Consider the following 22158-nt stretch of genomic DNA (forward strand, 5'->3'; position numbering starts at 1 on the left):
AGTGAAAATACACAGTGGTAGGAAATACCTCCATTTGAGTGCTTCAGAGACTCAGAAATTTCATAGATTGTTATTTTCTATTCCCAAAATCCATTAGAAAGCCTATTTGAAAATCCCCACTGAAGTGTGGGATCTGAAAGAACTGAAAATTTCCATGTGTGGTGGAAAGGAGGGAGGCATTTGGAGGGCACTGACACAGGTCAGTTGGGTATTACAAAGCCCTGCTTCCCTCCCTGCAGCCACTCATACCTATCCTGACTTCACACAAGTGGAGAGGGACATTAGTTCACTGCAGTGCAGAGCTGGAAAAATACTAGACGTATATAATGACATCAGTTAAAACGTGAAATAAGCAGCAGCCTGACAAGGAAAAAAAATATAATTAATGCTGTATTTTTGGGTACATTTTTGTTCCATACTAATGTTTACTTACAACCATTTTAGTTTGTCAGATAAATCCTTAAAAGTTCATTATTCATTTCTTCAGATCACAGTGCACAGTTTTTTGTAAAGGGAAAATTTCTAAACAGGAAAGAGTACATGTTGTATCAGAATAAAGCACTAATGAGCCAAATACCCTGCAACTGAGGATAAATTACAGGTTCAAGCAAGTCATTATCTTGAGTCACCTCTGTTTCTGTTAAGGAACATGTCCCATAAATATGTTCCATTCAAAACAAACTGAGAAGACAAGACTGCAGTTTCTAGGATTCTACTAGAATGGCAAATAATAGTTTCTAAAAGAATTCCCTTGGTTTTTTTAATCTCAGAAAAATCTTATGTGGAACAACTTATTGGTTTAAAACAGTTTTTTTTTTAATAACACAAAATCTATAAAGATCACATCTTGATATCTCTCAGGTCCCTTCTGATTCAACCATTCTAGAACCCCCTATTAGATATCCAAATCCCAAATAATACAATGGGACACAACCCAGCAAATACTTCAGTGGCCTTAAATTTTTTTCCAGCTAAAAGAAATCAAAATTGCATTAGCAGGAGTGGAATAATCCTACTTGATTTCTCATTTTTGCTTCCTGTAGCATTAAACATGCAGAAAGCTTAAGTGACACAACTCACAACAACCCCAGTCTACTCTGTAAATTCATCTGTAAAACACTGGAAGTCTATTAGAAAAATAGTTTTTTCTCTACGGTTTCCTCAGATATTTCTTCTTCTCTATCAGAAGATATTCACAAGATCAACAGTTTCAAAGGTTACACCAAAACAGAAAAGTTTAATTCCCCAATTTGAACACTCTATCAAGTTATACTGTTTCCAAAGAGCTTATGTGGCACAGTAACGATGAAAGGGCCATTCATAATAATTAAAGATGTCACAATGGGGCCTTCTCCCTCCTAACTCCAGCTCTGTGTGACACATGTGATGCTCTGGGTGCCCTGAAAGGCTTCAACACACCTCAGTTCTATGCTGATTTGAATCATACATCCTGCAGTGCAATGCATCCAGGCAGTGCAATGCAGTCTGTAAGACTCTGAAATATCACACGACTTTCTGGGATGGTGGAAGAAAAATGAGTTGTAGTAGTGCCTTGCCCCCCAAAAATGACAGGATTATCCTGCTGGTTGTTGCCTATAAGTCAGCAGAGATACAAACAGTGGTCCATGAAAGAGCAAACTACCTTGTACAAAGTTGAGCTTTCAGAGTGGTGCACATTTTGATACTAAATATCTTTTTAAGCCAAATCAGCAATCAAACTGTCATTTTAAAGGAGTCCTGTGGCCATTAAGTTCAGAGCAGAAGATAAAATAGTTTAACTGCTCGGGTCCATGTGAAAAAACCCCGACACAGAGGCAACTGCTCCCCCAGTACGCCTCCATGGCCCACACTGATCCAATCTGCCCATCTGGGGAGCCTCTATGACCCGTGAGCTGGGGGTCCTGGGCTGCAAACACTTCCAACGGCATGTGGGGCACTCAACTGCTTGTGCCAGATGGGGGACGAGGGTATTACTGTCCCATCAGATGCCCACTCAGAATCCCCAGCAGGTTCAACCAGGCTTAAACCAAGTTCAATGATATTTCCATGTTGGAAACAGCTGATATCAGCCTAAAACCTCACCTCCATATGTTACACACAGGCAAAAACAGGCAAGCACACATGGGGTACTGCTCTTGCTGTTGACATAGCTAAAGCAGCATTTTAGTACATTTGACCACAAATACACCCAATTCTTAGTAACAAAGGATGCTTCTTTCCTCTTAAAAAGTAACTCATTCTATTTACATCCCTAAGTCATGCCAGCAAGAGCCCATTTGCTACCAATATTCTCTTTTCCCTTGTCAGAACAATTGTTGTCTTCCCTTTTGTCACAGCCTTTCCCACTAATTGCAATGACACCTCCCAATTTTGGAATGGCTGATCAGCTTATAAGCTTCCCCACAGCTAATCTAGGTCAACAAGCTACTAATAAGACCAGCATATGTTTCTTTTATTTAACACTATTGAGATCTTTATAAATCGCTTCTGTCTCCCAATAAAAGGCACCCCAGGGATTCAAGACCCTCTCTGGGTTTGAGGAGTAACAGTGACAGAGCAGAGAATGAGGGGTATAAAAAACACTCCACACATAGTAGGGAGCCCATGCCTGTGGATTGCTCAAGGAAGAGAAGAAAAAGCTGCCCAAGGTTGCCCCAGGTGACTCAAACAGTGTCTCCAGGTATCCTACTGCACACACAACCTTGGCTACTGGCAGCCCACAGGTGAAAAGCAAATTAAAGTTGTTCAGGGGCCTGAAGTTGCCTGATGTGCCATTTCCACAGTGTCCTCTTTCAAACACAGCCTGAGCATGAGAATATCATGAAGGCCCTTTTTCTGAGAAGACGTAAGTTTTCACTCTCCGTGGAATGCTTAATAAAAATGAGATTACCACTTTTGCCGCACTACACAGGGGTCAAAAAAATTCTCATTATAAAGCAGTTTCCCATAAACAGAGTATAATTTTATCACAGAAACATAGAATGCCTTGTGTTGTAAGAAATTTTCAAGATCATGTCATTCTATCCTCCTACCATAAGCAGGGACACCTTCCTCTGTCCCATGCTGCTTAAAGCCTTATTCAGCCTGGCCTTGGATGCTTCCAGGGACCCAGGAGGAACCACAGCTTCTCTGGGCACCCTGTGCCAGGGCCTCCACACCCTCACACCCAGGAATTTCTTCCTAATATACCATGTAACCCTGCCCTCTGGCAGAGAGAAGCCATTTTATATCCAGGCTAGACAATAAATGCTTTCTTTTCTGAGAAGAATGTTACAAACTATTTCAAAGTTAAGAAGCACTAAATTGTCTTTGAGGATTTTAATTCTTATTTCTGAGGCAAACAACCAGTCGGTTCTGCAGTCTTCCATTCTGAAGAGAATTTATTGCCAGAACCCGTATCTTACAGCACATGGTAAATACCACCCAGGTGAAGAATGTAGAGAAAAATCAATACAGATTTTTTAAAGTAACAAATTCACCAGTCCAAGTACAGAATGGCAACCTAAGTTTGTTGGGATGAACAGGTCATCAGCTACTGCTTTAAAGCAAACACAGAAAATTAAACAAGCTGGTTAAGTTGCAGATAAACCTGAAGCTATATTCACAGAAATGCTCTTTGCCTGTTCACGTCAGTGATATGAGGTCTGCATGGAAATAATCAGGGATAGCAATTACTAAAAGCCACCTTTTTTATCAGCAGGTTCCCCTAAAGCATGGAATTGGAGAGTAGGGCTGTGGGGCTTCCTGCACTGACAGTGAAATTAACATAAGCCTGAGGTTAAAAATCACATTTAGAAAATTTAGCAAATAGTCATACTATTGTGATAACTATCATTGAAATAATTTCTTTCTAGCACAACTTATATGTGATTCAAAAGAAGACAAAAGTTATCTTTTATTCTTGAACAGCTCAGACTGGAGGTACTTGAGTTTCACTATCAGAAACCAGGGATTTTTGACTATTCCCCTCACGTTATTTGCAGAGGCAGATTTCACTGCTTTAGTGAAACTGTTCATTACCCTCAATTCCTTCCTTTCTTCTATTCTTTTGATTAAAAAAAGAATGGGAAAGCTGATGCTCAGAGAGTTCACCATTGAGCAGTACAAAGCTGATGTTTAGAGGGTTCAGTGTTTAAAAGCTCTGGCCACAGGGCACTAATTCCAAGCAGCTTCATCGTTTATTATGTTATAATTTAACCTGTGAAGTCTCTCAATGTCTGCTGCCATGGGAGCAGGAGCAGCCTCTTTTCTCTAGGGGCTGCCATTGTGAACACTTCCCTGGTATGATTAAGAGATCAGTAAACTGAGATTTAATGTAATGGCCCAATTAAGAGATGAAGATTTGAACCCAGGTTGTAAAACCGTTGCCTACTGATCATTCCTACAGTACCATTACAGCCTAGCCAAGCCCAGGCTCCTGGTGTCCATGGTGTGATACAAATCTGTGTGTTTCAAACCATCCCCAGAGCTGTGCAGCTCTAAGCAACATAAACCCCACGCTCCAACAGTACCAACGGAGAAGGAATGGAGGAGGGTGGAATCAGCTTTCATGTTGCGTGTTAATAAATGTATAGGTTATAAATCAGTCACTGAACATCTTACTAGCATTATCTTGCTTTTTGATTACTGAAAGCTGACATTCCTGGAATTAAAGAGCCTTTCAAAATAAGGTTTCCTAGTGTCAAAGGACTTCAACTCACAAATCTGGAACAATTCTAGGAAGTTTTTAATCTGAAAAACTGCTCTAATTTAACCCATTCATTTCTCTGCTGTAAGAAAGATGCCAGAACTACGAGCTTAATAAAATTACTGCATACTCTATTCACCTAATTCTATTTGCTCAATTTAGATATCTCAGTTGAAGTCTAAAATGCCAACTTAGCTCAAATCTTATAATTTGAAAATCACAACTCCTGTATGAGAAAAAACACTTCTGTTCTATACCCACATTTCCAAATGAGAATAAAATTAGAAAACACACAAGTTTGAAGCATTAATGCAGCAACCTGGATTATGGTTCCAAGTTTTTCCCCTTCAGATGCACCTTTGATTTTATGAACTCCATCTCAGTAGTTCTCTGCTCCAACTATCCCATTACTATTCTCCAATTGTAGAGGAAGCTCTCTGCTAAAGAGCTTCCCAAAAGCACTGTGGACATCAAAGAAAAAAAGACAGGAAAACCAGAAAGCTCAGAGTCTAAAGTTGTGTGGGAGACAAATTTGTTTATCTTCCTATGTGAGCAGCCTAGAGAATTTTGAGCCAGCAATTACATCTCATTATTGGCACTACTAAATGATATTAAGCAATTGGCAAAATTTAATTTCATCACACTCACACACTAACAATTTCAGATGTTTCAGTTCAATGTGGCCTCTAATACATGGGTCAGATCACACAGGTCTTGCTCCTCTATAAGTATTTTTTTTCTTTGTTGAAACACAGTGATTCACACAAATTTTTCTGAGCAAAGAATGGATGAAGAGCAGCCCTAGGAGAAGGAGCTGGGGGAGCTGTGGGTGAGAGCTGGGCCTGCCCCAGCCTGAACCCCCTGCCCTGGGCTGATCCCCAGCGTGGGCAGCAGGGCAGGGGGATCCTGCCCCTGTGCCCCTGGGCTCAGGTGAGAGCCCACCTGCAGAGCTGCCCCAGCCCTGGCTCCAGCAGCACAAGGAGCTGGAGCTGCTGCAGCCAGTGCAGAGGAGGCCACGGAGCTGCTGCCAGGGCTGGAGCCCCTCTGCTCTGGAGCCAGCCTGGCACAGCTGGGGCTGTTCAGCTGCACCAGAGAAGCTCCAGGGACACCTCAGAGCCCCTGCCAGGGCCTCCAGGGGCTCCAGGAGAGCTGCACAGCCCCTGGGGACAAGGCAGGCAGGGACAGCACCCAGGCAATGGCTCCCACGGCCAGAGGGCAGGGTTGTATTAGATACGAGGAAAAATTTTATTTACAGTTACTTTAAGGAAAACATTGGACAGGGTTTCGAGCAACCCAGTCTAGTGGAAGGTGTCCCTGTCCATGGAATGGAAGGTGGAATGAGATAGGCTTTAGGGTCCATTCCCACTGAAACTATTCTGGGATCGTATGAAATAAGCTGCAGTAGCAATTCATTGTTCCTCTAGAAACTCACACATTACAGCTTAAAGACAATTTTCAGTTCAGCATAAACAGGGCTTTAAAAGCACTGTTTAAAGTAACATCCTGTACTCTTTTTCCTAAACAACAGTCATAAACATTTTTGTTCAGGAAAATCCCATCAGACTTCTGTAAGAGGAAACCATACCAAAGAAATTAAATTACTAACATAGAAAACCATAAAGCAAATAAATGGTTTGGTTGGGGAGCTGAAACTTCTCAAATACACCAGTATGTATCATCAAGGGTAGCAATTTTCACAGTAGCTTAAGAAACACAATCAACCCTACAAAAAGATGAAGACTTTTTTTTTACTGAAGAGTAAAAAGGGCATTCAGGGCTTCATCCTCCTCTCGGATTTGAGGAACTACAGCAATGCAGTCAGACTTTACAAGCATTGATGTTTAAGGACATCCCTCACAACTTATTTTAAAAAAGAAATAAACAATGTTTACAGCTGGTACACAGGCTTCCAACTTTGCTCTCCAAGCAGGTACAGCAGGGCTGTGATGACACTCAAGCACAACCTACTGCATCCCACAACATGCACAAGTTACACATGTCTCTGATCTGTGCCCCTTAAAGCACACACCATTTGACTCCTACCAGCATCAGGAGAATTTACACAAACCTCTTTCCTCATGTCATTCCCTGAATCTCACTGAAACCTCTGTCACTACTAAAGAAATCAACACAAGTGCAACAACAGAATTCTTCATGTCTCACATAGCCCTGCACATGAGCAGCTGTGGTGGTCATGTAGAACAAATGGAAAACTGGATGGTGTTTCTAACCCCATGAAATCATTTGATGTTAAAAGTCCACGTCTAATTAGTGAGGTGCATGGCAACCTCTAGTGGCATATGCCTGCTTAGGAAACAGAAACATTCCAAAGCATGAAGCTGCAGGAAAAGCATTTGCCTGAAGTGATCAGCCCTTTTCTTGTCACTAATTTTATTAGAATGACATGGAGAGGAGATGCCAGAACACAGCTGATTTGCGGAAGACCCTCCAAGTGTTACATATACTACAGCAGTCAGGCAAGCTGCAGAAAAGCCAGATATCATGAATGAAACCTGTTGCCAAATAGGTTAAAGGAATCAACGCAAACTGACTTGCAGTGCTGAGTGACAAACTGAATACTCGCTCTACTATGCAGGTACATTTAAATATAACTTTAAGATACTATAGACAGCAGCACTCCACAGTGCAGTGCAGTACCACCCTCAGCAATCTGCTGATAAAAAAGCTCTGAGTAATTAAATACAAACCCATGGTAGCAGTGCATAGAGAATCTCAAAATATTCTGAGCTAGAAGGGACCCACAAGGACCTTAAGAGTCCAACTCCTCAGTGAATGGCCCATACAGGGATCAGAGAAGGCAAGGATTTCAAAGTCAGGGCAATCTACAACAGAGGACATCCAACACTAAGAGAACCCTAGATCTTACTAGGAAACATCTATTACTTCTATTTTTAACTTCCAGCAGCTGCTTGTGATAGATTTATACAAATCAGACAATTTTCATGCTTTGCTGAAACGTGATACAAATTACCCAACATTATGAAGTTGTATTTTACTGAGCTCTTAAGTGCACAACATGAATATTCCCAGCTCATTCTTTCACAGAAAATAGTCTTCAGAATTAAAAACAATTGGCTGTCTCCGCTCAGAATAGGATTAGGAAAAAGCCTGTGTGGAAATGGAATTAATTCTCACATTAAGGAAGGAGTCATTAGAGCATCTGGTGAGGTTTAAATTTTTACTGTCTATTCAGTTGTATTGCTAAGCAGATTTTAAGTGTTTCAGAGCTACTTAATTTAGAAACCTATACCCTGAAATACTTCATGTTATATAAATACTATTTTGTTTTTCCTTCACAGAAAACGCTTTCTGATTAAGATGCTTGTACTCTGACGGTGAAGCGGAATAGGAGCATAAACATATATATATTCTGCTTTGTCATCATGAAACAAAGCTGGGTCCATCACTGCTGGCAAAATTTACTAATTGTGGATAACAGACTTCTTAAGGCAGAAAAAGGAAGAACCATATATGATTTAAATACTAGCCCCTTAAGAAGTACATGTATTTTTACTGCTTTTCTTGGTAACTGAAACTTCATAGCAAATCTAGTGTATTTTGAGAGGAAATCAGCTCAAAATACCCCCTCCATCGTGATTAAACCTGCCAAGGAGCCCAAGGCTGTAAAGTTTCTGAGAAGAAAATGCAGTAAAGTCTAACAGGAGACAGGCTGCTCCTGGAACTGGCTCTTCCTTCCAGCCTGCTCATGTCCTACTCCCACAGGACACTTTACAACAGATTTTAATACATTTTTAAAGTCATGTCTTTTGATTTACAAGCAATCATGATCACAGCGACAAATTAAATTCCAGCCTTGGTGGTCATTTTTCCCTACTGTCCAGATGTACAGTTTTCTAATTCCAGAATAAGATCCTCTTTCCCTAATACTCCTCTTGTTTTTGCTGGTTCTGTTTCAAATCTAAAGTCACCTCCTTCATTACAATTTCCACTTATAATAATATGAGTGCCCGGCTACAATAAGACAGAAGCTTAAAACCAACAGCAAGGAATGCCTTTGGACTATTTAAGAATGTCATAGTATACATAATAGAGATCTTATTGCCTTTGGTTTGCTTGTCAGCTGATGAGGATGACCATTTTCTCTACTAACCCTTACATTACTTCCAGGCAGAACAATACAGCTCCAACTCTGCCAGCACCCAATGGCTGGGATAGCCAGCATCCTTCTCTCTGCTGTCCTACCAGACTAACATGTCTACAATTCTCCAAATGCACTGAGATCTCAGACTAATTTACAGAATCACAGAATAGAACTATAGAACCATTTAGGTTGGAAAAGCTCTTGATGACCATTGAGTCCAACCATTCCCCCAGCACGGCCCAAGGCCACCACCAATGTCCCCAAGTGCCTCATGGCTTCTAAACACCTCCAGGGATGGGAACTACAACAGCTGGACTCAATGATCTTCCACTCTGACAGAATCTCCCTTCCCTGTTTTCTGCCATTCACCCCCTTGCCTTCTTTCTGCATTCATCAGCGTCAAGCAGCAGAACAAGTCTTGTCTGCTTCCAATAAGAATATCACAGCTAAAAATCAAGCAGCATTGTTAAAGTTATGTTGTAACTATTCAGATTGAGAGACATTAGGAATAAGGCTCTCAAACATTAGAGGATCCTAATAAAAAGCTGTATGAAATGAGTGAAAGTGAAATTCTTGGGTCTTGAGACTAGCAAGTAACTGCTTCCTGCCCCTAATATACTCAGAAGGACACATCTCACTTTGGGCTGCAGAAACAGCCATAGAATAAAACAGAACAAAATCAGAACCCAGGATTCTAGGACCAAGCTCTGAAGTGGCAAATGAAGTATCACAGTAAGAACCAGACCAAGTTTTTGAGAGTCAGAGAATTGTATCTCACACCACACCAGGATCTCTGATTTCAGAACATTTAAAAGGCTTGGAAAATTCAGACTTCAAGTCTATGATTTGAGAAATGAGCACAGCAAATATTTAAGACAATGTCTGTGGCAAATAATGGGAAAAGAGCTCCATTTCAAACTCTGAACCCTCTTTACTTCTGCCAAGGGTATGAAAAGAGGGCAAGTGTAAGGCAGGTGAAAGGCACCAACACAATGCATTCATTGGTAACCTGTCCTCCTTATACCACCAACCATTTTCAAAGGAGAAGTGTCTTGGAGAGAATTAAATCCTTAAGAACAAGCTGTATGTCATGTTAACCCAGTCCTTGACAAAGTGTACAGGTACACAATTATTATTTTTGGCACGCAGTCTGTACCTGACAAGCCCTGTAACAATTTATTCCAGATCACATAAAAAAGGACCTTCCTAGTTTCCCTTGGAGCGTGGAGCAGGGCTAGCTGCCAAGATGAGAGGGATGCCTGGCACAGGGTTACCTGCCTTTACAATGTGCTCTGCAGCACAGAAACACAATAAGAAGGACCAACTTCAATATCTGCTTCTTCAAAGTTCTGGCCTTGTTTTACAACCAGAGCAGATACTGACTATTGACTACTATACAGGATAATAAACTTAATCATTTGGAAAACATAGATTTAGGCTTTATTGCCCATATTTGCAGGGTATTGTCACAAAATGATCATTTAATTATGTCTGATTTTAAAAATAGACCTTTTGCCAAATATGCAGGAAAAAATAAATAGAGAATCCATGTTGTGTAGCACTTGAGAACCACCACTCAGTGAATTTTTATAATAACTGAATACATGACTGAATTTGCAATTAAAATAAACCCCTGAAAACCTTCTGTTTTGAAGGCAGATATTGAGCTGTTCTGTTAAGAGGATGAAAAAGCAGAAGTTTCTCAGAGAAACTAGTATTTTTACTGTCCATTCAGAGCAGGTTCAAATATAGAGCTATTAAGACTTATTCTGGGATTATTTAGTGACTCAGTTATCATTTCTGCTGTTTAGTTCATAGGTATCTACAAAGGCATATAAAATTAATGTTTCTGTATTACTAAGGCATACAAAATTCAAGCTTCTCTACTCCAGAGTTTCAGCAGAGATGATTTTTCCAGCAGGGTTTTTATATTTACCTGATGATCCTCTGAGCAGCATACTGATGAAGCGAGCGGAACTGTGCCGACATATTTGCTAAGGCTGCCAGACAATTTGTGTGAAGGTATTTGTCCTGTTAGAAAGAAGAGGAAAGATAAAAAAACCAACACATCAAACTGTTGGTTGGATATGCATTGACACCTCTGGCAGGAGTAATTCAAAAGACTGAGTAATGTATGTTGTTTTTAAAGTACGGGAAGAAATGCAAAGCGTATATACTCGGTGAGGTTTGAACATGCTTTCTTAAAATATCAGGCTTATAAAAGAGTGATTCCATACAAATTTCAGAGTGTATACATACATATATGTATAGGTATGTTTGCATTTGTCTTTCAATGTTCATTTACAGTTGCACCACACCTGTAACATATACACACAGACATTTTCTTCCTCTTTACCTTTCTCTCTGTCCCTTTTGTAGTCTTATCCTAAAACTTTCTACTTCACAACTTTGAAGTAAGGGACAATCATACCTTACTTCAGAGCACTGGTCCCCATTTCAGCATCCCTGAAACCATTTGGCCAGATAAGCATTTATCTGATGCCCTTTCAAAGTCAAGGGTTCTCACAGAATGAAACTTGTCTGCTTATCCAATCCAAAGGGGATTTATTTCCCTATTCAAGTCTAAAATATTAATTTAAATAACAAAACAGATTCTAAATATTCCAAATATATGCCAAATTTGTTATTATTCCTTCCAATTCTTTTTATCATTTAAGTAACATCCTTAATTTTTGCAGTTAAAATGTATTAAAGGCTTTGTGTAATAAATTCTGCGCCTTGGATTGTTGAAAATATTCAGAAATGCATGATACTATGTTTGCATTTGCAAAAAAGATAAAAAACCTATTGTGCATTGAAAAATGCACAAAATCAATCTAGGCTATAAGGCTCTGAAATTAAAGCAGTTTTGCTTTGCCAGAGCTCAAAGAGGTCTTCAGGCCTAGTCCCTGACACACTTCCTAAAAAACTAACAATAAATAGACCTGAAATTCCTACTTTTAAGTCATTCAGAGAGATAAACAGCCTATAAGGAATCACTTCTCCTGAAACTAAAGAACTCTTTCTTCTCAACTGAAGATGGGCTTGATGCCTGAATGAAGGTCTTTAGAGAACCATTCTCAATGAACTGGAAGACAACACAGAAATTGTGTTTCAAGTTCACAAACACTTAGTTAACACAGCTGATCTATTTTCTTCCTTTCTGCAAAACCAGATGACAACTGGATGCAATAGAATTAACAAAATCCCGCCCCCTGTTTGAAATTGAATTCAAGCTGCTGAGGTTAGGAATTCACAAGTGCTCAACACAACTCTTACCCTTGTCCGTGTCATGTTGAACTGGATGGTTCTTATCACAACCAGTATCAGAAGACTCCCAAGTGAGATCTCTGTTAGGACACGCTCAGCATACCAAGTAATGTTTTTCAGTATCTGCAAAGAGAAAAAATTAAAACAAAAAGGCTCTTCAGCACCTAGGTCTGAATAAGAAGATAGGAAACTGTCTGGAGTCTCAAATTCCTTAAGACACGAAAACTTGTTTCCAGTCTCAAATGTTACTTAATTTTTGTACTACAAAGCATGATTAGAACAAAATTAACAACAACAACAAAAAAAAGTCAGACCTCTGCAGCATTATCACCTAGTAGATCTCATCAACTTTAAGTCATATGGAAATATAGCAAGTGTAGAAAGATGATTACATTTGGCATTTGTTAATTTCTATGCCCTGTGCCACCACACTTATATACTCATCTTTACCCTTGACACTTTATGAAGTCTCCATTTACACCCAAGACACCTGAATAATTCTGCCAAAGCCTTGCCATTTTCCCTCATCACTGGCTGGGCAAGAGGCAGCACACAGGAGCTCTGACTGATGGGCAAGAGCACACACACTGAATGTCGGGGGCAGATCAACAGTGTGTTGGCTTCACACTGAAGCATTTCCCTTGAAAATTATGAAGTCTCTTCCCCTAAGACTATGAGAAAGTCATCAGCTAGATTAAGATCTTCATGTTTTTCACTGCCCTCCACTATCAGGGTGGGTGAAGTTAATCACCATTTCCAAGTTTACTGCAGAAGGAGAATCAATCCACTCTTTCCTTGTAGCCAGCCAACCTACATGGAGGAAACACATGTACCCAACACCCTGCCTTGAAGGACTGGTAAAAATGACTCAACAGGAACTGTCCTAAAAACATGGAAAAGATCCTCTATAAATTCAGGGTTATTCCCGGTCAAAACATAAATATGTTTAACAAGGACTACTGCACACAAAGCTATTGCCCTGTGTAACTTGAGAGAGAGAAGAGAGACTGCAGGAGAGCTGCAGAGGGATTGGAGAGACAGCACCCAGGCAATGGCTCCCACTGCCAGAGGGCAGGGACAGATTTTGGCACATTGGGAATTAGGAATTGCTGGCTGGGAGGGTGGGCAGGCCCTGGCCCAGGGTGCCCAGAGCAGCTGTGGCTGCCCCTGGATCCCTGGCAGTGCCCCAGGCCAGGCTGGATGGGGCTTGGAGCACCTTGGGATAGAGGAAGGTGTCCCTGCCCATGGCAGGGGGTGGAACCCCGAGATGAACTTTAAGGTCTCTTCCAAGCCAAACCATTCTGTGAGTCTGTACCTCTGGAAGCTCTTTCACAGTACAAGAGACATTTGAAACAGCATTCTTACTATGATTCATGTTTATTGGTAAGCCTAAAGTTTGAGATATAAAAATATTTTTTATTATATATGAAGAGACAAAATAAAAATTGAGATCTTTGAAATAAATTTAAAATTTTTTTTTAAAAGCATCTCCTTTTTCACATGCTGCCCAGTACCTGGATCTTTGTCAGCACCTTCCTATTTCCCACAAGGAAGCTAAAATGAAGCCAGTGACTGTAACCTACAGATGGGGAAAACACTATTTTATGGCAAGGGTGACAAAACATCCCCAGGTACAGGCTGAGGTGTAGGAAACACCTTTTGCTAAAAGGATCAAAAAACCAGAATAAGGGGAAAACAGAAAGACTTGAGAGGTATTTAAGGAGAGAATGGTCAAGGCTGAGGAACAAATAGGAAACATGAAATCACTACAAGAAAGTTTTCCACAAATAGCAGGCAATGAGTGGATGCGGAAACCAATATAATTTCTGGTTATAGCAAGTTACTAATATTATTTTAAAACAAAGTGATCATGGTATAAATGAAAACAAGTCATCCAAGGAGTTTCAGTAAACAAGGACAACTAGTTGGGATGAACAACATTGATGATTAACAGGAAATGCCTGAAAGACAAAGCAAAATATTTTCACAAAAAAAGGCAGCTGAAAATTCTAAAAGCTGCTAGTGTAAGTAATTAATGACTCGCACGTACGAACTGCAAGAAGATATTCTGCTAGTGGAGAACTTGATCATCCCAAGGCTGCTAAGAATAAACATATGGTAAGATACAGCAAGTTCATGGGTTACCTCACAAATGCAAAATGCTAACGTAAGTGTAGACATCCATCCTGGTTGCCTTAATTAAATTTCTTAATAACAGCTTATTTATGACTATGTGAATATACCTGTTCTCAAGAGAAGATTTTATATAAAGAAATAAATTAACCACTTTGACAAGTATCTCAAGCAAGTATCTCAAGCTCAAATATCTGAAGCTCAGCATTGAAACCTTCCAAACGAAAAACATATTGTTATATGAAGAATACAGTATATGATCATTAAATAATGGTTACTCTCAGTAATACATAAATATAGCAGGGATAAGCTGTGGTTGCACATTTAATTTCCTGACTTTTAAATGCTTATTGAAAATGTAACAGACCTTTTAAAAAATACAGCAATGGGTAGTATAAAGTACTATTTGTTTTGACATGATACACAATGTAAATTCAAACCAATAGTACATAAAGGGATGTATTTCCTGATGATTATTGAATAACTAATTTCACTCAATCTGCTCTGAAATGATACCCAAGAGTTTAGGTTTGGGGTTTTTTTCCCTCTTAGACAAAATACACTTATTCTGGCCAAAAAACCATCAACTTAACTTATTAAATTTCTAGTAAGTTAATTTTTCTAGTCTCTGATTTATCAGTGAAATAGCAAAGCAACCTCCTCCCACAAATAAATAATCCTTATGCTTCCTCCCACCCTGTTTGTTGCTATTTTGTGGGGCACATCCCTGCACTTCACCAACCAAAGTGGAAGTTCATGATTCACTCTATGCTGGAACTGAGAGCAGATTCCATCGTGCGCTCTCTCCCCCATGGTGTCCCAATGGGATAAGAGGAAGGGGACTGGGACAAGTTAAGTAGTCTCAAGTAGTACCTTGGGCCCTCAAAGATCTCCAGACACATCGTTCTCATCCACCATGGATCTCTGTTGTATATAGAAGCCATCACCCTTCCTGTTGTCCCTCCCTGTAGCTTATTCCTGCCTCCTCGCCCTCCCAGACCCCATTCCTTCTCAGCTCTTTCTTTTACCTGCTTCCACTCCCCCTACCCACACCTTATCATCACAGAACCATGGAATGGTTTGTGTTAGAAAGGACTTTACAGCTCAACCCACCTTCCACTATCCCAGGCTGCTCCAAGCCCTGTCCAACCTGGCCTTGAACACTTCCAGGGATCCAGGGGCAGCCACAGCTGCTCTGGGCACCTTGGGCCAGGGCCTGCCCACTCTCCCAGACAGCAATTCCCTCCCAATATCCCATCTAATCCTGTCTTCTGTCAGGGTGAAGCTACTCTCCTTTGTCCTACCCTGCCCATCCCAGTCTCTCATCAAAAAGAAGCCTGACTTCACCTTCCTCAGCTTTTTGTCACCGCTCCTATCCTGCCTCTTTATTCACCTCTCTTCTCAGCATCCCAAAATCTTACCTACTTCTTGTTTAACTCTTGTCCCTCTCCTCTACTGCACTCATCCCATGTTCCATGCACAGCCAGTCCCAGCCTGTTTCAAATTTCTCCCAACTGCTGTCACATCAGGGCTCCCATTCTCACACATTTTCCTCAAGACGTAGAGGTGGCATTTGGGGACTTGAGTCATTGGTGGCCTTGGCAGTGCTGGGGGAATGCTTGGACTCAATGGCCTTGCAGGGCTTTTCCAAGCCAAAGGGTTCTGTGTGGTTTCAAGCCCTGCCAAGCAGCAGCAGAAATGTCCCTGGGAGCACAGTCCTGTCCCACGGGAGCTGGGAGCTGCACTTGCACAAGCTGCAGCTCGTCCCTGCCTATCTCAGCTGATAACGTGATCCCTGGGCACAGGAGGATGCACACAGCCCAGATGGCTCTGGGAGCAGCAAAATGAGAATATTCAGTTTCCACAGACGTCAGGCCACCTCCGGCTGCGTCCCTGCTGCGCAGATGGAAACAGACTGCTCCCTGTGCCCAGAGACTGATAATTTGGTCACATTTAGTCATATTATCAGCAGCAGAGCCCTGGCACAAAGGCCACCTGCCAAATTTCAGATTCCTAATGCAAAACATGAAGTTACCAGGGCTCATTAAGTAACACGTTGTCAGCTGAAAGCATGGACAAAGGCATGTTAATGCTCCAGTCTCACCCCAGAAACCTTCAGTGAAACCTTCCTTGAAACTCTGAAAATATCAGCCTGGGGAAAAAAAAGGTAGTTACTGAGATAACTAGTCCTTGAAATATACTCTTAAAAAATACATATTAATCCACAGTTACAAAGTTACATACCAGAACCTGTTAGCTCTCCTCTACACTGGGGAAAGCAACCTGAGCTGAAATGGCTATTTCAAAAACAACAGCAGCAACCACCACCATCCATTCTGGGTTTTAGAGGCATGAAGCATGAAAATACCTTAAATTTCAAAATCCTTTACCGGGAACCAGTGCCTCCACTGACCAATCTCATTGGTTTGCAAGTTAACACTTAAAAAGGTAAAGAAAGAAAAGGCTTACTCCCTGAGGTGGTATTGCAAGAATAATTTTAAAATAAATTAAAATGTTTTGATGATTGATTATTCTTTTGAATACCAGGCTCTTGCATAGTTCCAATTTAGGGAGCACAAACTGCAAAGATGCAAAGAGCAGGAGCTCAGTTTTACATACACCAAGCAGTGAGATTCTCAGTTTCCCACAACTTTACTCATGAGATATTTTCTGACACACTAAAAATAAACACAGTTAAATCGTGATTTACAGTGTATCACCATTTACTACAGCATAAAGTGCTACAGTAGCACAATAAGGTTACTGCTACATAAAATACCTTATGATGTTATTAAAATACCTTATGATATTATTTTGATGTATGATGTAATTTTATTTAGAATTTCATAAATCAGAGACAGAAGATCACCAATACTTGTCCCTCTGGGGAATTCTTACATTTACTTGTTTACTCTGCTATTATAATTATTGTTATTATTAGTGAAAGAAATTGAGTTCTGTGTGGTTACAGTGACCCCACTGCATTAAACCAATTGCAGGGACAGGACCTATGATTTGGATCATATTTTCCAGGCAGTTAAGACCACATCCATTTAAATAAAAAATGCTTCAGCATCCTACAGCAGTCAAAAAGAGTTTCTGTGGTTTCCTGAGCTCCTTACCAGTTGGTATAATCACCAGATTTATAAAACTTTGCTCACTAAAATTAATCCTAAAAATCAATAAATAAATGTGGGTTGAATGCCACAAAGGAAAATAGCCTATAAATGAACTGCACAGTCATGGCTCTTATAAGAACAGTACACAGCATACACAGCAGAGAGAAAAACAGGTTGATCTAAAATACAGCACATTCTTTTTTCTTCATCTTTTACCCAGGTGATGGAGGGAATAAAAAAGTTCTGCTGTAACTGCTAAAATCTGGTATGTACTTCCATGAATGAGGTTTATGAAACTGATGCTAGATGCTTACATTTTACAGAAAAGCCTACACAGATTTTCTGACTCCTACCATTTATAACCTATAATACCATTTATGACCTATAATACCCTCTTAGGCTTTAGGAGATGTGGATATCTAAGCAAGTATGAGACTAATTTCATAGAGTTTTTGAGCAGTAACTTGCTCATTCATACCTGAAAACATCAATTTAATTAATTCAAAGACATGGGTGAGGAGAATGCATTTGTAAGTATGACTTTGAAACTTTTTTTCCCCCTTACACTTATTTCCCTCCTTTGGATCTGTAGGAATGTGTAGGAGAAGCTCACATACACAGGCCTGCAGCACCTCTCAGCCACCTCTCATTATCCACCTAAGAACCAAATCCAGCAAAACTCTGGACTCACAGCGCTATTAACAAATGGAACCAGGCACCACGGGGCAGGAAAACACAACCACAGAGGAAAGAAGCAGTTATTGAACATCTGAAGTCAAATAAAAAAAAACTGTGAAGAAAATGGCAGAAGCAAAATCACGACTGAAAAAAAGATCAGTGCAGGGTTAAAGGAACAAGGTGGGGTTTGTGTTTTTATTAAGATACAAGTAGTAAACCAATATCCACATTGCAAGCAAACACTACAATTCTGTTGGCAGGGTGAGCTGAGAGGCAGGATAAACCAGACAAGAAAACTTGATTTATGTTTTCATTCCACAGCTGGATTCTCATTAAGGAATTTTAGGGAAAACTTCCACTTTTACTCATCCAGTAAGGAATTTATTGAAAGACTTATTGAATTTGTGTATTGTGTAAAGCCTCTAAAATGAACAAAGAGTGAGAGGGGAAGAGACTGAGGCAGGAATAACACCTTGCCTGCTGAATTCCAACTCTACACAAACCCAGTTTATGAGAGAGGATAAATGTCTCTGTGACACAGAGCCTAAAAATACACATCACACATACACCTCTGGTGCACGTGTACAGGTTCAAGGCACACAAAGTTGAAGGCAGGAAAAAGTTTCAAGAAAATATTCCAGTCATCTGTATGGTTACTATAGGTGCTCCTAAAAGCTGCTTCCAAAAAAGTATTCCCAGGAAACTGCATTAAAATCATCTCTTCCTGCTTTCTACACACAAGCTGTACTAAACAATATGGAATTTCAGAGAAAAAATACTGTAAGTCTGGAAATTCACCTGGGAGAAATTTCTGTTTAGGAACCTTGAAACTTGCTTTCAGCACTTTGCATTTCAATAATTTCACAAATAATTCACAAAGATAATAATTTCCCCAAAAGACAATTTCTGTGTCTCAGTCAAAAAATTAAATTAAATCAGTGCAAATATCTCATGTAGTATCATAGCTGTAGAAGCTGGGAAACTAGGACATAATTGTCCAAGGTATTCTCCTGCACAGATGGTCAAGGTCCATCAAAGCTAGTAAAAATTTGGCTCCTGCTATATTGACAACATAAAATAGAAATTAATGTAACAGAGAGACAGAAAAAGAAGTGCCAAGTAAGGAAGTAACATTTAGTATGGAAAATACAACTCCAGCTAAAGGCTGCATCACACTAGTTAAGCTAAGTTTTTCAAGAGAAATAAAAAATAAAAAAGGTTTCCTGTTTTTTTTCCTCTTCTAGGCCCTCCACTTCCATGGCAAACATTCAGCACCTTTGAGGCAGCCTGCCCAGCTATTACTAGGCTAATTTGTAACAGGGAACACCAAAAAAGACAGAGAAAGAGATATTTGCAGCAGTTTCTCTACAGGAGGGAGTGTGTTTGTTCATTTCACTTGGAAAAAGTTTTGAAAGCAGTCTTCAGGTTCCTTCTTCTTACAAAAGAAAGATGTGTATGCCATCAAATTTGGATGAACTCATACAGCCTCTGCTGAGGGAACAGATTTGCCCATGTATCTTCTTAGAAGTAAATATTCAGATTATTTTTAGAGCCGAAGGATTATTTACCAAAACAGCAACTCACCACTTCATGAATGGATCGGTTGAAGCCATCATCCTCTGTGAGGATCAGCAAAATGATAAGGGCCATGTAAACATGGTGTGAATTCCTTTCTTCAACGTGATACAGGATTTCAAGAATTGGCAGAACCTTTAGGGAAGGAAAAATGGGTGTATCAGTTTAGTCTTCAAATACCTCAGACACTAAACAGAGGAGGCTCTAAAGATCCCATGTATTGCCCTGCCCTTGACAATTCTTACCAACTCCTCCCTCTGGAAACAACTGCCCCTGAGCAGCGACATACAGTGTCCAAACACCTTCCATCTGCTTCATTCTGTCTCACAAGAGAGCCTAAACAAGTGTTTTCTTGTGGTCAGAAATGGAATTTCAATCCCTAATAAATGAGATTCCCAGCCATAGCAGTTACCATAACCTCCAAACGCTTCAGTCCTCCTCTCTCCACTACAGGGAGAAGAGAATTGTTAAACAAGATTTTCACCAGTCCAAGCAGGAAAACAGTTGTGTCTACCCATCTGTGCTACCACAAGCCTCTTCTGAAAAGCCTTTCCTCATCAAACCTAGCCAAGCACATCAAAGCTGAGGTGAACAGAGGCATTTTGAGACATGAAAGTAAACTCCATTTTGGTGTGTAAAGACAATACCAGGAAAAAAAACCCAGTTTGGGTTTGGTTAAGACTAGAAGAGGCCTGTTTTTCCAATTTTAGATAATATGCAGCCAAAGAGAACTGACTGATCATTATGATTAGAGTTCAGCCCAAGGTCTTGCAACATTTCCACCAGGATGAACAGCTTAAGCCAAAGCCTTGCAATAATAATGAAAATGAGATTTCATTGCAACAGCAAGCATACCTGAATGCTAGTCTAAAGTTAATCCAGATGCAAACATTGTCTCTCTACCAAATGAAAATTAGCTTTCTACTGGCTCAGTACAACGTGGCTTCCCTGGGCTGCAGAAATAGGCCGAAATCACAAAAAAAGCCCTGGAAAAAGGAACTGGAGAAAGCCCTCAGTTCCAAGAAGCTTCTAGACACCTAAAAATTTGCTGTTTTTCAAAACAGGCCAAAGGCAGCTGGATGAATCATGTGAAACCTATTCTGGTGAGCAGCCAGGACACCAAGTGCTTCACAAGGCTCTGAAGTTACCAAAATGTTCTGTTACAGTTAACCATCCTCGAAGCAGTTGGGACATACTAAAGCAGTTTTTATTAGAATGAAATGAGATTGCTCTGAATACTGCAGGCCACAAAACCTTTTGACACATGCTTTGGTCAAGGTCAAGAGAAGATGACAACAGAAGCTAAGGAGAATATGCTTACAGTAACATCTTTATTAATATCAAATCAATATTAAAATAAAATATTTTTTTAAAATTACATGTTGCAAACATCCTTCCCTTGCCGTTTCAAAGGATCTTTCAGAAACCTCTCTCCCCACTGGAAACTAGAGTATCATCTTTGTGTTTTCTGAATATCAGTCTTGAGTAAAGACAAGGTTTTCCTAGAACTTCTAATTAGCACATAGACAAAAAAATTGCCCTTTTTGTTGGATGGGGAGAGAGAGAGACAAACATCATGTGTTGGTCCACCATTCAAATTGTTTCCATCTCCAACACTTGCATGTAGCTTTGCACTGTAAAAGCTCTGTCATTTCCAGGTCCAAGAGTTATTAAAATAAGCTGGATAGAGCTGGAAGCAACATAAAACTAATGAAGAATTGCATTTACAACTTTGCAGTGAGAACAACAAAAGCCTTGCTGAAGGTAACCATTGGAACAACTTAGTTTTCCAGACAGATCCCAGATGGAAGCACAGGATGGTTTGAGTTGGAAGGGACCTTTAAAGATAATTGTGACTCAGTCTGGTTGTGTCAAACCATACAAACCACTCTGGCAAAACATACTCCTTCAGAATAGCTCAAAATATCCCCTCTGTCTACACATATTAATACTAATTGTAACTGAAAAAGTCCATTCATGTTCTCAAGTGCTCCAAGTCCTACAAGTGTGTGGCTACAAACTACATTTAAAAATACATGATACCGAGACATTGCAGCCATTCCCCTACAAGCCAATATGTCAAAGTGCTGTGACTAAAGCTCCACACTTGCTACTGAAGAGTAGTCTGGCACTCCAGACCATGGCAATCAGTCCTCCTGCCCCAAAAAAACCTCTGCTGCTTCCAAAACCTCCACTCCTTTGGCCACATTTCCCTTTCCACTCCTCTTTCAGTCTCTGTGCCATCTACACACTGGACAAAACTCAGGGAGGCATATAGCAACCTAATTCTCTCCTATGTGCCATTTCTGGATGGAACCAGAATCAATTTGTACACTTTTCATAATCCTTCCTCCTCACAACACTTCTTCCTTTGTATACTGATTGCTGAAGTGCACACACATCTTTAGGACAAGTATTACTGTTCTCAAAACAAAAACAACTTAACAAGCAACCACTTCTATTAAAAAGTTACAATAAAGATTCAATTAAAATTCTAATCATATGAAAATTAAAAATTTTAAATACTCTGGGGAAGAGGAGTCTTGGGTGGAACCTGGATGAGACAGTTTTCT

At 40.2% G+C, this 22158-nt stretch overlaps 1 protein-coding gene across 2 annotated transcripts in view; it reads right to left on the bottom strand.

Annotated features, from left to right (window-relative positions):
* The window catches only part of DYM (dymeclin), a 210015-nt gene that overhangs the window by 102947 nt on the left and 84910 nt on the right, over positions 1-22158 (bottom strand). For both annotated transcript variants that reach the window (XM_059492245.1, XM_059492246.1), the window contains exons 11-13: positions 19595-19720; positions 12090-12203; positions 10747-10841 (exon numbers count right to left, since the gene is read on the bottom strand). In XM_059492245.1, coding sequence (XP_059348228.1) covers positions 10747-10841; positions 12090-12203; positions 19595-19720 — 335 coding nt within the window. The remainder of the gene's footprint in view (positions 1-10746; positions 10842-12089; positions 12204-19594; positions 19721-22158) is intronic.

Source organism: Ammospiza nelsoni, chromosome Z (genome assembly GCF_027579445.1).
Source record: "Ammospiza nelsoni isolate bAmmNel1 chromosome Z, bAmmNel1.pri, whole genome shotgun sequence".
Classification (NCBI taxonomy): domain Eukaryota; kingdom Metazoa; phylum Chordata; class Aves; order Passeriformes; family Passerellidae; genus Ammospiza; species Ammospiza nelsoni.